The sequence below is a fragment of the Oncorhynchus gorbuscha genome, linkage group LG19 (genome assembly GCF_021184085.1).
Source record: "Oncorhynchus gorbuscha isolate QuinsamMale2020 ecotype Even-year linkage group LG19, OgorEven_v1.0, whole genome shotgun sequence".
Taxonomy (NCBI): domain Eukaryota; kingdom Metazoa; phylum Chordata; class Actinopteri; order Salmoniformes; family Salmonidae; genus Oncorhynchus; species Oncorhynchus gorbuscha.
Genome location: NC_060191.1, coordinates 66571612 through 66589259, shown reverse-complemented (window position 1 = coordinate 66589259; position 17648 = coordinate 66571612). Strand labels below are relative to the sequence as shown.

At 46.2% G+C, this 17648-nt stretch overlaps 1 protein-coding gene across 1 annotated transcript in view; it reads left to right on the top strand.

The window, feature by feature from the left end:
- LOC124004954 (cytoplasmic dynein 2 heavy chain 1-like) overlaps window positions 1–17648 on the top strand; it is a 176945-nt gene that overhangs the window by 103375 nt on the left and 55922 nt on the right. Inside the window, exons 23-24 of the mRNA XM_046313758.1 lie at window positions 8398–8508; window positions 9518–9673. Coding sequence (XP_046169714.1) covers window positions 8398–8508; window positions 9518–9673 — 267 coding nt within the window. The remainder of the gene's footprint in view (window positions 1–8397; window positions 8509–9517; window positions 9674–17648) is intronic.

The window sequence follows — 17648 nt, the reverse complement described above, 5'->3', positions numbered from 1 at the left end:
ACTAGTCTCTGTCTCTCCCACATCCCAATCTCTCTCTTTTCTCTCTCTCTGTCTCTCTCTTTCCTCTCTCCCACCTCCCTCTTTCTCTCTGTCTCTTTCCACTCTCCCACCTCCCTCTTTCTCTCTGTCTCTTTCCACTCTCCCACCTCCCTCTTTCTCTCTGTCTCTTTCCTCTCTCCCACCTCCCTCTTTCTCTCTGTCTCTTTCCTCTCTCCCACCTCCCTCTTTCTCTCTGTCTCTTTCCACTCTCCCACCTCCCTCTTTCTCTCTGTCTCTTTCCACTCTCCCACCTCCCCCTTTCTCTCTGTCTCTTTCCTCTCTCCCACCTCCCTCTTTCTCTCTGTCTCTTTCCTCTCTCCCACCTCCCTCTTTCTCTCTGTCTCTTTCCTCTCTCCCACCTCCCTCTTTCTCTCCGTCTCTCTCTTTCCTCTCTCCCACCTCCCTCTTTCTCTCTCTCTCTCTTTCCTCTCTCCCTCCTCCCTCTTTCTCTCTGTCTCTTTCCTCTCTCCCACCTCCCTCTTTCTCTCTGTCTCTTTCCTCTCTCCCACCTCCCTCTTTCTCTCTGTCTCTTTCCTCTCTCCCACCTCCCTCTTTCTCTCTGTCTCTTTCCTCTCTCCCTCCTCCCTCTTTCTCTCTGTCTCTCTCTTTCCTCTCTCCCACCTCCCTCTTTCTCTCTGTCTCTTTCCTCTCTCCCACCTCCCTCTTTCTCTCTCTCTCTTTCCTCTCTCCCACCTCCCTCTTTCTCTCTCTTTCCTCTCTCCCACCTCCCTCTTTCTCTCTGTCTCTTTCCACTCTCCCACCTCCCTCACTTTCTCTGGATTGCCATTATGACTCTGGGTGAGCAGTTGGTCTCTGTCTACCCAGTAACCACTGACAACAGGCAGGGGGAGGTGTTGAGGTGGAGGGTGGCCATTGCAAAGGAGCTTGAACTGAAAAGGTGATAGAATGATAGGATGAATGAAGAGAGATGCAGTCAGTCAGAGGAGGCAGGTGAAAAGCAGCCATGGAGGGAAGACAGGACGAAGAGAGAACCTCCTTTTTTGTCTTCATCCTCATCTTTGTCTCCTATTTGTTCCTCTCTCCCCATCTTATTTCTCCTCCAACTCCCCTCCCTCCTCTCTACATCCGTTGGTGCTTCAGGGGTGAGTGAGTGAGTGAGTGAGTGAGTGAGTGAGTGAGTGAGTGAGTGAGTGAGTGAGTGAGTGAGTGAGTGAGTGAGTGAGTGAGTGAGTGAGTGAGTGAGTGAGTGAGGAGTGAGTGAGAGGAGTGAGTGAGAGGAGTGAGTGAGAGGAGTGAGAGGAGTGAGAGGAGTGAGAGGATGGTCAGTGCTCTCTGAGTTTAATTGATGCTGGCAGGGAGTTTCTCTCCCTCTTCTATTCTCTCTCTCTGCACTGCAGTAGTTTGACACGTTTATCAGGGACCCCTCCTCCCTCCCCTAACTATCACATGCTTCGATATTCCCCAACGTAATACAATATCAGAGTGACTGGTCATTTACTTGCAAAAATCATAGCAGCATGAGCTGCTGTGGTCCATATTTACATAATGATCTCTGTCTCGCTCTCTCTCTTTCTCTCTATCCCTCTCTCTTTGCACTCATTTAGCTCTTATCTTTTGTTCCTCCCCTCTGTGTGTTTCACCAGCGGGGCTTATTAGCCAGGAAAGAAACACACTGAGGAGGGGGAAGATAGAAAGAGGTTGAGAGGATGAATGATGGAGAGATGAGACGAGAGACGAGAGAGAGAGATGCTGTTTGTCTCCTGTGAAATCTATCCACATTCTCCTCTCTGCTCATATACAGTGGGGCAAAAAAGTATTTAGTCAGCCACCAATTGTGCAAGTTCTCCCACTTAAAAAGATAAGAGAGGCCTGTAATTTTCATCATAGGTACACTACAACCATGACAGACAAAATGGGGAAAAAAATCCAGAAAATCACGTTGTAGGATTTTTAATGAATTTATTTGTAAATGATGGTGGAAAATGAGTATTTGGTCAATAACAAACAAGCAAGATTTCTGTCTCTCACAGACCTGTAACTTCTTCTTTAAGAGGCTCCTCTGTCCTCCACTCATTACCTGTATTAATGGCACCTGTTTTAACTTGTTATCAGTATAAAAGACACCTGTCCACAACCTCAAACAGTCACACTCCAAACTCCACTATGGCCAAGACCAAAGAGCTGTCAAAGGACACCAGAAACAAAATTGTAGACCTGCACCAGGCTGGGAAGACAATTATTAGAAAATGGAAGACATACAAGACCACTGATAATCTCCCTCGATCTGGGGATCCACGCAAGATCTCACCCAGTGGGGTCAAAATGATCACAAGAACGGTGAGCAAAAATCCCAGAACCACACGGGGAGACCTAGTACATGACCTGCAGAGAGCTGGGACCAAAGTAACAAAGCCTACCATCAGTACCACAATACGCCGCCAGGGACTCAAATCCTGCAGTGCCAGACGTGTCCCCCTGCTTAAGACAGTACATGTCCAGGCCCGTCTGATAGTTTGCTAGGGAGCATTTGGATGATCCAGAAGAAGATTGGGAGAATGTCATATGGTCAGATGAAACCAAAATATAACTTTTTGGTAAAAACTCAACTTGTCGTATTTGGAGGACAAAGAATGCTGAGTTGCATCCAAAGAACACCAACCTAACCCCAGTCTAATCCTGGTCACAGTAGATCCTCCAATCTAACCCCAGTCTAACCCTGGTCACAGTAGATCCTCCAATCTAACCCCAGTCTAATCCTGGTCACAGTAGATCCTCCAATCTAAAACCCCCAGCAAACAATCTAACCCTGGTCACAGTAGATCCTCCAATCAGAAAATAACCCCAGTCTAACCCTGGTCACAGTAGATCCTCCAATCTAACCCCAGTCTAACCCTGGTCACAGTAGATCCTCCAATTCTAACCCCAGTCTAACCCTGGTCACAGTAGATCCTCCAATCTAACCCCAGTCTAACCCTGGTCACAGTAGATCCTCCAATCTAACCCCAGTCTAACCCTGGTCACAGTAGATCCTCCAATCTAACCCCAGTCTAATCCTAGTAGGTCACAGTAGATCCTCCAATCTAACCCCAGTCTAACCCTGGTCACAGTAGATCCTCCAATCTAACCCCAGTCTAACCCTGGTCACAGTAGATCCTCCAATCTAACCCCAGTCTAACCCTGGTCACAGTAGATCCTCCAATCTAACCCCAGTCTAACCCTGGTCACAGTAGATCCTCCAATCTAACCCCAGTCTAACCCTGGTCACAGTAGATCCTCCAATCTAACCCCAGTCTAACCCTGGTCACAGTAGATCCTCCAATCTAACCCCAGTCTAACCCTGGTCACAGTAGATCCTCCAACCTAACCCCAGTCTAATCCTGGTCACAGTAGATCCTCCAACCTAACCCCAGTCTAACCCTGGTCACAGTAGATCCTCCAACCTAACCCCAGTCTAATCCTGGTCACAGTAGATCCTCCAACCTAACCCCAGTCTAATCCTGGTCACAGTAGATCCTCCAACCTAACCCCAGTCTAATCCTGGTCACAGTAGATCCTCCAATCTAACCCCAGTCTAATCCTGGTCACAAGAGATCCTCCAATCTAACTCCAGTCGAATCCTGGTCACAGTAGATCCTCCAATTTAACCCCAGTCTAACCCTGGTCACAGTAGATCCTCCAATCTAACCCCAGTCTAATCCTGGTCACAGTAGATCCTCCAATCTAACCCCAGTCTAACCCTGGTCACAGACACATGGTCCATGCTTTATTTTGATCTGTGAGCTCAGCTACCATATATGTGTGTGTGTGTGTGTGTGTGTGTGTGTGTATACAGTATGGTGTGTGTGTATATACAGTATGGTGGGTCTACAGTATGGTGTGTGTGTGTATACAGTATGGTGTGTGTGTGTGTATACAGTATGGTGGGTCTACAGTATGGTGTGTGTGTATATACAGTATGGTGTGTGTGTATATACAGTATGGTGGGTCTACAGTATGGTGTGTGTGTATACAGTATGGTGTGTGTGTATATACAGTATGGTGGGTCTACAGTATGGTGTGTGTGTATATACAGTATGGTGGGTCTACAGTATGGTGTGTGTGTATATACAGTATGGTGGGTCTACAGTATGGTGTGTGTGTGTATACAGTATGGTGTGTGTGTATATACAGTATGGTGGGTCTACAGTATGGTGTGTGTGTATATACAGTATGGTGGGTCTACAGTATGGTGTGTGTGTGTATACAGTATGGTGTGTGTGTATATACAGTATGGTGGGTCTACAGTATGGTGTGTGTGTGTATACAGTATGGTGTGTGTGTGTGTATACAGTATGGTGGGTCTACAGTATGGTGTGTGTGTGTGTATACAGTATGGTGTGTGTGTGTATACAGTATGGTGGGTCTACAGTATGGTGTGTGTGTGTGTACAGTGTTGTGTGTGTGTACAGTGTTGTGTGTGTGTGTGCGTACAGTGTTGTGTGTGTGTGTGTCTACAGTATGGTGTGTGTGTGTATACAGTATGGTGTGTGTGTGTATACAGTATGGTGTGTGTGTGTATACAGTATGGTGTGTGTGTGTATACAGTATGGTGGGTCTACAGTATGGTGTGTGTGTGTGTATACAGTATGGTGTGTGTGTGTGTATACAGTATGGTGGGTCTACAGTATGGTGTGTGTGTGTGTATACAGTATGGTGTGTGTGTGTATACAGTATGGTGGGTCTACAGTATGGTGTGTGTGTGTGTACAGTGTTGTGTGTGTGTACAGTGTTGTGTGTGTGTGTGCGTACAGTGTTGTGTGTGTGCGTACAGTATGGTGTGTGTGTGTACAGAATGGTGTGTGTGTGTGTGTGTCTGTGTGTGTACAGTGTGGTGTGTGTGTGTACAGTGTGGTGTGTGTACAGTGTGGTGTGTGTACAGTGTGGTGTGTGGGTGTGTACAGTGTGTTGTGTGTGTGTGTACCCCCTGTGGTGTGTACAGTGTGTGTGTGTACCCCTTGTGGTGTTTGTGTGTGTACAGTATGTGTGTGTACAGTGTGGTGTGTGTGTGTTTGTGTGTGTACAGTGTGGTGTGTGTGTGTGTACAGTGTGGTGTGTGTGTGTACAGTGTGGTGTGTGTGTGTACAGTGTGTGTACAGTGGTGTGTGTGTGTACAGTGGTGTGTGTGTGTATACAGTATGGTGTGTGTGTGTCTACAGTATGGTGTGTGTGTCTACAGTATGGTGTGTGTGTCTACAGTATGGTCTGTGTGTGTCTACAGTATGGTGTGTGTGTCTACAGTATGGTGTGTGTGTATACAGTATGATGGGTCTACAGTATGGTGTGTGTGTGTATACAGTATGGTGTGTGTGTGTATACAGTATGGTGGGTATACAGTATGGTGTGTGTGTGTCTACAGTATGGTGTGTGTGTGTATACAGTATGGTGGGTCTACAGTATGGTGTGTGTGTGTATACAGTATGGTGTGTGTGTGTATACAGTATGGTGGGTATACAGTATGGTGTGTGTGTGTCTACAGTATGGTGTGTGTGTGTCTACAGTATGGTGTGTGTGTGTCTACAGTATGGTGTGTGTGTGTATACAGTATGGTGGGTCTACAGTATGGTGTGTGTGTGTATACAGTATGGTGTGTGTGTGTATACAGTATGGTGTGTGTGTGTGTATACAGTATGGTGTGTGTGTGTATACAGTATGGTGGGTCTACAGTATGGTGTGTGTGTGTGTGTGCGTACAGTGTTGTGTGTGTGCGTACAGTATGGTGTGTGTGTGTACAGAATGGTGTGTGTGTGTGTGTGTGTGTGTGTGTGTGTGTGTGTGTGTGTGTGTGTGTGTGTGTGTGTGTGTGTGTGTGTGTGTGTGTGTGTGTGTACAGTGTGTGTGTGTGTGTGTGTGTGTGTGTGTGTGTGTGTACAGTGTGGTGTGTGTGTGTGTGTGTGTGTACAGTGTGGTGTGTGTGTGTACAGTGTGGTGTGTGTGTACAGTGTGTGTGTGTGTACAGTGTGGGTGTGTACAGTGTGTTGTGTGTGTGTGTACCCCCTGTGGTGTGTACAGTGTGTGTGTGTACCCCTTGTGGTGTTTGTGTGTGTACCCCTTGTGGTGTTTGTGTGTGTACAGTATGTGTGTGTACAGTGTGGTGTGTGTGTGTTTGTGTGTGTACAGTGTGTGTGTGTACAGTGTGGTGTGTGTGTGTACAGTGTGTGTACAGTGTGGTGTGTGTGTGTGTACCCCCTGTGGTGTGTGTACCCCCTGTGGTGTGTGTGTGTGTGTGTACAGTATGTGTGTGTGTGTGTGTGTGTGTGTGTGTGTACAGTGTGGTGTGTGTGTACTGTATGGTGTGTGTGTACAGTGTTGTGTTTGTACATCCTGTGGTGTGTGTGTGTGTGTGTGCAGTGTGGTGTGTGTACCCCCTGTGTGTGTGTGTGTGTGTGTGTACAGTGTTGTGTGTGTACCTCCTGTTTTGTGTGTGTGTACAGTGTGGTGTGTGTGTGTACCCCCTGTGGTGTGTGTACAGTGTGGTGTGTGTGTGTGTATAGTATGGTGTGTGTGTACATTATGGTGTATGGTGTGTGTGTGTGTGTGTGTGTGTGTGTACAGTGCGGTTTGTGTGTGTACAGTATGGTGTGTGTTTATAGTCTATGAATAATCCTATTCTCCCTTCCCTCCACTTGGTATCTTGGAAATCGAGATGTTTTTTTGCTTAACATTATAACATGAAGTGAAACATATATCTTGACAGTCTGTCTTGAGCACAGAAATCCACATCATTTGGCACAGAAATCTCTCTATCACAACACACACACTAATTAACCGCTGTCTCAGAGGGATGTCGACTCCTGTCCGATTTGATTCAGGCTCCAGTTCTGTTTCTCCGTAAGACTGAGTTGGACTCCACGGTTGTAGAAACAGATTGATTGAGAGGGGAACCTGGGCTACATGTGTGTGTTGTCATGCTGAATTCTGCTGCAACACATGTTCACCTGTGAATGAGCACCCAATCAGAATGCAGGCCTCGGGCTTCAGAGAGAGAGAGAGAGAGAGAGAGATTGGCTTCTGTTGGGTTTAATACAGCGAATCTGAATCGTCTCAGACCCACGGATACACAGTGTGTGGAAAAGAGAGCTGGTGAATATGTGTTGTGGGTGTTCTTAACCACATTATTAGATGTGGTGGTGAATGATGATGGTGAATATGTGTTGTGGGTGTTCTTAACCACATTATTAGATGTGGTGGTGAATGATGATGGTGAATATGTGTTGTGGGTGTTCTTAACCACATTATTAGATGTGGTGGTGAATGATGATGGTGAATATGTGTTGTGGGTGTTCTTAACCACATTATTAGATGTGGTGGTGAATGATGATGGTGAATATGTGTTGTGGGTGTTCTTAACCACATTATTAGATGTGGTGGTGAATGATGATGGTGAATATGTGTTGTGGGTGTTCTTAACCACATTATTAGATGTGGTGGTGAATGATGATGGTGAATATGTGTTGTGGGTGTTCTTAACCACATTATTAGATGTGGTGGTGAATGATGATGGTGAATATGTGTTGTGGGTGTTCTTAACCACATTATTAGATGTGGTGGTGAATGATGATGGTGAATATGTGTTGTGGGTGTTCTTAACCACATTATTAGATGTGGTGGTGAATGATGATGGTGAATATGTGTTGTGGGTGTTCTTAACCACATTATTAGATGTGGTGGTGAATGATGATGGTGAATATGTGTTGTGGGTGTTCTTAACCACATTATTAGATGTGGTGGTGAATGATGATGGTGAATATGTGTTGTGGGTGTTCTTAACCACATTATTAGATGTGGTGGTGAATGATGATGGTGAATATGAATGTTGTGAATATGTGTGTTCTTAACCACATTATTAGATGTGGTGGTGAATGATGATGGTGAATATGTGTTGTGGGTGTTCTTAACCACATTATTAGATGTGGTGGTGAATGATGATGGTGAATATGTGTTGTGGGTGTTCTTAACCACATTATTAGATGTGGTGGTGAATGATGATGGTGAATATGTGTTGTGGGTGTTCTTAACCACATTATTAGATGTGGTGGTGAATGATGATGGTGAATATGTGTTGTGGGTGTTCTTAACCACATTATTAGATGTGGTGGTGAATGATGATGATGGTGAATATGTGTTGTGGGTGTTCTTAACCACATTATTAGATGTGGTGGTGAATGATGATGGTGAATATGTGTTGTGGGTGTTCTTAACCACATTATTAGATGTGGTGGTGAATGATGATGGTGAATATGTGTTGTGGGTGTTCTTAACCACATTATTAGATGCATGTTGCACACCACTGGACTCCTGATATTGCGGATGGTGATTGTGTTGTACAGGTTGTGGTTGTCTCTTATCTCTCTCCTGTAGGAGCTGAATGTTCTGCAACCTAAGGCAGGCTTCCGTCTCTGGCTCACTGCTGAGGTCCATCCCAAGTTCCCCCTCATCCTGCTGCAGTCCAGCCTCAAGATCACCTTCGAGGTACAAACACTATATATGTACAGACACACACAGAAACACACGCACACAGACACCCTGTCCATGGTAATACGTTATGTTGGGAGCCGTGTTTGAGTAAAACATGTAGCCTTGGGTGTGTGTGTGTGTGTGTGTGTGGTGTGAAACTTGTAGCCCCAGGTGTGTTAGCTGTCTGAGACGTGTTACTGAGGCGTGTTAGCCAGGCGTGTTATTGGGCTGAGTGTATGCAGAGCCAAGCTGGGTCTGTTAGTCAAGCTGGGCCAGGCTATAGGGCTTACTTTCTCCAAATACCAGCTGTGCTGTTTGATAGTCCGGCGTTATGGGACACAGGCCCTGTTGAGAAGTGGAGCACACGTGATCTCTCCAGCCCTCAGATGAGCTTTTAACAGTTAAAGCCTGGATCCCAGCCCCCACTGCCATCCCTGTCCACCCTCCCAGCAACATTCATGCCCTCCCTGTCCACCCTCCCAGCAACATTCATGCCCTCCCTGTCCACCCTCCCAGCAACATTCATGCCCTCCCTGTCCACCCTCCCAGCAACATTCATGCCCTCCCTGTCCACCCTCCCAGCAACATTCATGCCCTCCCTGTCCACCCTCCCAGCAACATTCATGCCCTCCCTGTCCACCCTCCCAGCAACATTCATGCCCTCCCTGTCCACCCTCCCAGCAACATTCATGCCCTCCCTGTCCACCCTCCCAGCAACATTCATGCCCTCCCTGTCCACCCTCCCAGCAACATTCATGCCCTCCCTGTCCACCCTCCCAGCAACATTCATGCCCTCCCTGTCCACCCTCCCAGCAACATTCATGCCCTCCCTGTCCACCCTCCTAGCAACATTCATGCCCTCCCTGTCCACCCTCCCAGCAACATTCATGCCCTCCCTGTCCACCCTCCCAGCAACATTCATGCCCTCCCTGTCCACCCTCTCAGCAACATTCATGCCCTCCCTGTCCACCCTCCCAGCAACATTCATACCCTCAGGCCCTTGATCACTTTCTCTCTCCCTCAGGCTCCTCCTGGTCTAAAGAAGAACTTGTTGAGGACCTATGAAACGTGGAGCCCAGAGCAGATCAGTAAAGGTGGTCTGCTGTCCAGAGCCCAGTCCCTCTTCTGCCTCGCATGGTTCCATGCTGTCTGCCAGGAGAGACGTAACTACATCCCCCAGGTACCCCAGCTTCTTAAACACTACATCCCCCAGGTACCCCAGCTTCTTAAACACTACATCCCCCATGTACCCCAGCTTCTTATAAACTACACCCCCCAGGTACCCCAGCTTCTTAAACACTACATCCCCCAGGTACCCCAGCTTCTGAAACACTACATCCCCCAGGTACCCCAGCTTCTTAAACACTACAACCCCCAGGTATCCCCAGCTTCTTAAACACTACAACCCCCAGGTATCCCCAGCTTCTGAAACACTACATCCCCCAGGTACCCCAGCTTCTTAAACACTACAACCCCCAGGTACCCCAGCTTCTGAAACACTACATCCCCCAGGTACCCCAGCTTCTTAAACACTACATCCCCCAGGTACCCCAGCTTCTTAAACACTACATCCCCCAGGTACCCCAGCTTCTTAAACACTACATCCCCCAGGTACCCCAGCTTCTTATAAACTACATCCCCCAGGTACCCCAGCTTCTTAAACACTACATCCCCCAGGTACCCCCAACTTCTTAACTACATCCCCCAGGTACCCCCAGCTTCTTATAATCTACACCCCCCAGGTAACCACAGCTTATTATAAACTACATCCCCCAGTTAACCCCAGTTTCTTATAAACTATTTATTTATTTTTATTTCACCTTTATTTAACCAGTTAGGCAAGTTGAGAACAAGTTCTCATTTACAATTGCGACCTGGCCAAGATAAATCAAAGCAGTTCGACAGATACAACGACACAGAGTTACACATGGAGTAAAACAAACATACAGTCAATAATACAGTATAAACAAGTCTATATACGATGTGAGCAAATGAGGTGAGAAGGGAGGTAAAGGCAAAAAGGCCATGGTAGCAAAGTAAATACAATATAGCAAGTAAAACACTGGAATGGTAGTTTTGCAATGGAAGAATGTGCAAAGTAGAAATAAAAATAATGGGGTGCAAAGGAGCAAAATAAATAAATAAATTAAATACATTTGGGAAAGAGGTAGTTGTTTGGGCTAAATTATAGGTGGGCTATGTACAGGTGCAGTAATCTGTGAGCTGCTCTGACAGTTGGTGCTTAAAGCTAGTGAGGGAGATAAGTGTTTCCAATTTCAGAGATTTTTGTAGTTCGTTCCAGTCATTGGCAGCAGAGAAGAGGAGGAGAGGCGGCCAAAGAAATACTTGGTTTTGGGGGTGACTAGAGAGATATACCTGCTGGAGCGTGTGCTACAGTGTGCTACTACACCCCCCAGGTAACCCCCTGCTTATTATAAACTACATCCCCCAGGTAACCCCAGCTTCTTATAAACTACATCCCCCAGGTACCTCAGCGTATTATAAACTACATCCCCCAGGTACCCCAGCATATTATAAACTACTTCCCCCAGGTACCCCAGCGTATTATAAACTACTTCCCCCAGGTACCTCAGCGTATTATAAACTACATCCCCCAGGTACCCCAGCGTATTATAAACTACTTCCCCCAGGTACCCCAGCGTATTATAAACTACTTCCCCCAGGTACCCCAGCGTATTATAAACTACTTCCCCCAGGTACCCCAGCGTATTATAAACTACTTCCCCCAGGTAACTCCAGCGTATTATAAACTACTTCCCCCAGGTACCCCAGCGTATTATAAACTACTTCCCCAGGTACCCCAGCGTATTATAAACTACTTCCCCCAGGTACCCCAGCGTATTATAAACTACTTCCCCCAGGTAACTCCAGCGTATTATAAACTACTTCCCCCAGGTACCTCAGCGTATTATAAACTACTTCCCCCAGGTAACTCCAGCGTATTATAAACTACTTCCCCCAGGTACCCCAGCGTATTATAAACTACTTCCCCCAGGTACCCCAGCGTATTATAAACTACTTCCCCCAGGTACCCCAGCGTATTATAAACTACTTCCCCCAGGTACCCCAGCGTATTATAAACTACTTCCCCCAGGTACCCCAGCGTATTATAAACTACTTCCCCAGGTACCCCAGCGTATTATAAACTACTTCCCCCAGGTACCCCAGCGTATTATAAACTACTTCCCCCAGGTAACTCCAGCGTATTATAAACTACTTCCCCCAGGTAACTCCAGCGTATTATAAACTACTTCCCCCAGGTAACTCCAGCGTATTATAAACTACTTCCCCCAGGTAACTCCAGCACTTTATAAATTACATCCTCCAGGTGTCTCAGCACTTTATAAACTATACCCTCCAGGTACCCCAGCACTTTATAAACTACACCCTCCAGGTACCCCTGCACTTTATAAACTACATCCTCCAGGTGTCCCAGCACTTTATAAACTACACCCTCCAGGTGTCCCAACACTTTATAAAATACACCCTCCAGGTACCCCAGCACTTTATAAACTACATCCCCCAGGAAATAAAGCGCTCACCGCTATGTAAACTACATTTCCCTGGAGTCATACCCCTGCCTCCGATTAATGACATACTACAGCTCCCATCAATCAATCAATCAAATGCATTTATGAAGCAATGCAGATGTAGAAGCATGGTGGCTAAGAAAAACTACCTAGAAAGGCTACCTAGTAACTACTAACAATTGGATACCGCGAAATTGGGGAGAAAATTGGGGAGAAAATTGGGGAGAAAAGGGGGTAAAACATGTAAAATGACAAACAAGAGAGATCAGGGTCCAGAGTAACGCCGAGGTCCTTTACAGTTTGATTTGAGACGACTGTACAACCATCAAGATGAATTGTCAGATCCAACAGACGATATCTTTATTTCTTGGGACCTAGTTCTACCATCTCTGTTTTGTCCGAGTGTAAAAATAAAAGATTGCCGGCATCCACTTCCTGTCTGAAACACAGACTTCCAGGGAGGGCAATTATGGGGTTTCACCATGTTTCATCGAAATGTACATCTGTCTATCGTCTGCGTAGCAGTTGAAGTTAACATTCATGTTTCCGAATGACATCACCAAGAGGTAAAAATATACAGTGAACGGAACCTTGAGGAATACAGAGGGAAAACCGTCCACAGAGACAAACTGATATCTTTCCCACAGATAAAATCTAAACCAGGACAGAACTTGTCCGTGTGGAAACCCAAATTGGTCTAATCTCTCCAAAAGAATGTGGTGATTGATGGTATCAAAAGCAGCACTAAGGTCTAGGAGCACGAGGACAGATGCAGAGCCTCGGTCCGATGCCATTAAAAGGTCATTTACCACCTTCACGAGTGCCGTCTCAGTGCCATGATGGGGTCTAAAACCAGACTGAAGCGTTTCGTATACATTGTTATTCTTTAGGAAGGCAGTGAGTAGCTGCGAAGTCTTTGAGAGGAATGGGAGATTTGAACAGGCCAATAGTTTTTTTATATTTTAGGTTTGGCTTTTTCAAGAGAGGCTTTATTACTGCCACTTTTAGTGAGTTGGGTACATCCGGTGGATAGAGAGCCGTTTATTATGTTCAACATAGGAGGGCCAAGCACAGGAAGCAGCTCTTTCAGTAGTTTAGTTGGAATAGAGTCCAGTATGCAGCTTGAAGGTTTAGAGGCCATGATTATTTTCATCATTGTGTCAAGAGATATAGTACTAAAACACTTGAGTGTCTCTCTTGATCCTAGGTCCTGGCAGAGTTGTGCAGACTCAGGACAACTGAGCTTTGGAGGAATACTCAGATTTAAATTCCCTGTTTTAGGTCAGTTAGGATCACCACTTTGTTTTAAGAATGTGAAATGTCAGAATAATAGTAGAGAGAATGATTTATTTCAGCTTTTATTTCTTTCATCACATTCCTAGTGGGTCAGAAGTTAACATACACTCAAATAGTATTTGGTAGCATTGCCTTTAAATTGTTTAACATGGGTCAAACATTTTGGGTAGCCTTCCACAAGCTTCCCACAATAAGTTGGGTGAATTTTGGCCCATTCCTCCTGACAGAACTGGTGTAACTGAGTCAGGTTTGCAGGCCTCCTTGCTTGCACATGCTTTTTCAGTTCTGCAAATGTTCTATAGGATTGAGGTCAGGGGTTTGACTTGTTGTCCTTAATCCATTTTGCCACAACTTTGGAAGTATGCTTGGGGTCATTGTCCATTTAGAGGACCCATTTGCGACCAAGCTTTAACTTCCTGACTGATGTCTTGAGATGTTGCTTCAATATATCCACATAATGTTTCCTACCATCTATATTGTGAAGTGCACCAGTCCCTACTGCAGCAAAGCACCCCCACAACATGATCCTGCCACCCCCGTGCTTCACGGTTGGGATGGTATTCTTCGGCCAGCAAGCCTCTCCCTTTTCCTCCAAATATAATGATGTTAATTATGGCCAAACAGTTCTATTGTTGCAGACCAGAGGACATTTTTCCAAAAAGTACCGTCTTTGTCCCCATGTGCAGTTGCAAACCGTAGTCTGGCTTTTTTATGTCGGGTTTGGAGCAGTAGTTTCTTTCTTGCTGAGCAGCCTTTCGGGTTATGTCGATATAGGACTAATTTTACTTTGGATATAGATACTTTTGTACCTGTTTCATCTCTAAGAGACAGAACACGTCTCCTTCCTGAGCGGTATGACGGCTGCGTGGTCCCATGGTGTTTATACTTGCGTACTATTGTTTGTATAGATGAACGTGGTACCTTCAGGTATTGGGAAATAGGTGGAGGGAGTCTGGAAGGGCGTCTAGGAATGTTTGGGTTGTCCGAGAATTTATAGCACAGGTTTTGATGATCCTTGGTTGGGATCTGAGCAGATAATTTGTTGCGTTTGCAAACGTAATAAAATGGTGGTCCGATAATCCAGGATTATGAGGAAAAACATTAAGATCCACAATATTTATTCAGCGGGACACAACTAGGTCCAGAGTGTATGACTGTGTTAGTGAGTAGGTCCGGAGACATGTTGGACATGATGGCTCCGAAAGCCTTTTGGAGTGGGTCTGTGGACTTTTCCATGTGAATATTAAAGTCACCAAAAATGTGAATATTATCTGCCATGACTACAAGGTCCGATAGAAATTCAGGGAAATCAGTGAGGCACGCTGTATATGGCCCAGGAGGCCTGTAAACAGTAGCTATAAAAAGTGATTGAGAAGGCTGCATAGATTTCATGACTAGAAGCTCAAAAGACAAAAACGCTGTTTTTCTTTTTTGTAAATTGAAATTTGCCATCGTAATGTTAGCAACACCTCTGCCTTTGCGGGATGCACGGGGGATATGGTCACTAGTGTAACCAGGAGGAGAAGCCTAATTTAACACAGAAAATTCATCAGGCTTTAAGCCATGTTTCAGTCAGGCCAATCACATCAAGATTATGATCAGTGATTAGTTCATTGACAATAACTGCCTTGGAAGTGAGGGATCTAACATTAAGTAGCCCTATTTTGAGATATGACAATCTCTTTCAATAATGACAGGAATGGAGGAGGTCTTTTATTCCAGTGAGATTGCTAAGGCGAACACCACCATGTTTCATCATGCCCTGGGACTGTTGTGGCCCACTAGAGCAGACCCACTGATGTGTGTGTATAACCGGACCCTTTTGGAACATGCTCTCTGTGTCTCTGTGGTCTCTGCAGTCACACAGCCATCAGCAGAGCCTGAGAATGTTGTCTGTGTGCTCATAGAGGACACTAGCGTGCTTCTACTCTCTGTGTGCTCATAAAGAACACTAGCGTGCTTCTACTCTCTGTGTGCTCATAAAGAACACTAGCGTGCTTCTACTCTCTGTGTGCTCATAAAGAACACTAGCGTGCTTCTACTCTCTGTGTGCTCATAAAGAACACTAGCGTGCTTCTACTCTTCTACACTGCCCTCACTGCTTCACTGTACTCTCACTGCACTCTCACTGCCCTGTCACTGCACTCTCACTGCCCTGTCACTGCACTCTCACTGCCCTCTCACTGCACTCTCACTGGCCTCTCACTGCACTCTCACTGCCCTCTCACTGCCCTCTCACTGCACTCTCACTGCACTCTCACTGCCCTGTCACTGCACTCTCACTGCCCTGTCACTGCACTCTCACTGCACTCTCACTGCCCTGTCACTGCACTCTCACTGCACTCTCACTGCCCTGTCACTGCACTCTCACTGCCCTCTCACTGCACTCTCACTGGCCTCTCACTGCCCTCTCACTGCCCTCTCACTGCACTCTCACTGCACTCTCACTGCACTCTCACTGCACTCTCACTGCACTCTCACTGCACTCTCACTGCACTCTCACTGCCCTCTCACTGCACTCTCACTGCACTCTCACTGCACTCTCACTGCACTCTCACTGCCCTCACTGCTCCACTGTACTCTGTAGCAGCTTTACTAGCTACAGCATGTTAACATCAGTACCTGCACACTCAGGACCAGCACACTCAGGACCAGGGGCTGCCTCATTTACAACCCCCCCCATGCTGGCTAATATACAGTTAAACACACACCTACTCATAGCTGAAGTGTTCCTACGTACACACATACTGTACATACCTACACGGCAGGACTAAAAGCACTATGGAGAGCCAAGATGGCACAGATGTTTTAGTGATGGCTATAATTAGGTTGTGTATTTATAGCCGTCGGGGACTGAACACATAATTAACACACCAATTAAATACACCGACATGAGAAGGAACCAGGGATCCATCCAGAGCTATTAATTAAATTCTGCTGTCCCTATCTCTCCCTATCTCTCCCTATCTCTCCCCCTCCCTATCTCTCCCCCTCCCTAATTCCCCCCTCCCTATCTCTCCCCCTCTCTATCTCTCCCCTCCATATCTCTCCCTATCTCTCCCCCTCCCTCTCTCCCCCTCCCTATCTCTCCCTATCTCTCCCCCTCCCTATCTCTCCCTATCTCTCCCCCTCCCTATCTCTCCCCTCCCTATCTCTCCCCCTCCCTATCTCTCCCCTCCCTCTCTCCCTATCTCTCCCCCTCCCTCTCTCCCTATCTCTCCCCCTCCCTAACTCTCCCCTCCCTAACTCTCCCCCTCCCTATCTCTGCTACCTCTTCTTCTCACGTCACTATTCGTTCCACTGCTTTCTCTCTGTCTCTGTGTCTATCTCTCTCTGTTTCTCTCTGTCTCTGTTTCTATCTCTCTCTGTTTCTCTCTGTCTCTGTTTCTCTGTCTCTGTTTCTCTGTCTCTTTCTCTCTGTCTCTTTCTCTCTGTCTCTGTTTCTCTCTGTCTCTGTTTCTCTCTGTTTCTGTTTCTCTCTGTTTCTGTTTCTCTCTGTTTCTGTTTCTCTCTGTTTCTGTTTCTCTCTGTCTCTGTTTCTCTCTGTCTCTGTTTCTCTCTGTTTCTGTTTCTCTCTGTTTCTGTTTCTCCCTGTTTCTCTCTGTCTCTGTTTCTCTCTGTTTCTCTCTGTTTCTGTTTCTCTCTGTTTCTGTTTCTCTCTGTCTCTGTTTCTCTCTGTCTCTGTTTCTCTCTGTTTCTGTTTCTCTCTGTTTCTGTTTCTCCCTGTTTCTCTCTGTCTCTGTTTCTCTCTGTCTCTCTCTGTCTCTGTTTCTCTCTGTCTCTGTTTCTCTCTGTCTCTGTTTCTCTGTCCCTGTTTCTCCCTGTCCCTGTTTCTCTCTGTCTCTGTTTCTCTCTGTCTCTGTTTCTCTCTGTCTCTGTTTCTCTCTGTCTCTGTTTCTGTTTCTCTCTGTCTCTGTCTCTGTTTCTCTCTGTCTCTGTTTCTCTCTGTCTCTGTTTCTCTCTGTTTCTGTTTCTCTCTGTCTCTGTTTCTCTCTGTCTCTGTCTCTGTTTCTCTCTGTTTCTGTTTCTCTCTGTCTCTGTTTCTCTCTGTCTCTGTTTCTCTCTGTCTCTGTTTCTCTGTCCCTGTTTCTCCCTGTCCCTGTCTCTCTCTGTCTCTGTTTCTCTCTGTCTCTGTTTCTCTCTGTCTCTGTGTCTATCTCTCTCTGTTTCTCTCTGTTTCTGTTTCTCTCTGTTTCTGTTTCTCTCTGTCTCTGTTTCTCTCTGTTTCTGTTTCTCTCTGTTTCTGTTTCTCTCTGTCTCTGTTTCTCTCTGTTTCTGTTTCTCTCTGTTTCTGTTTCTCTCTGTTTC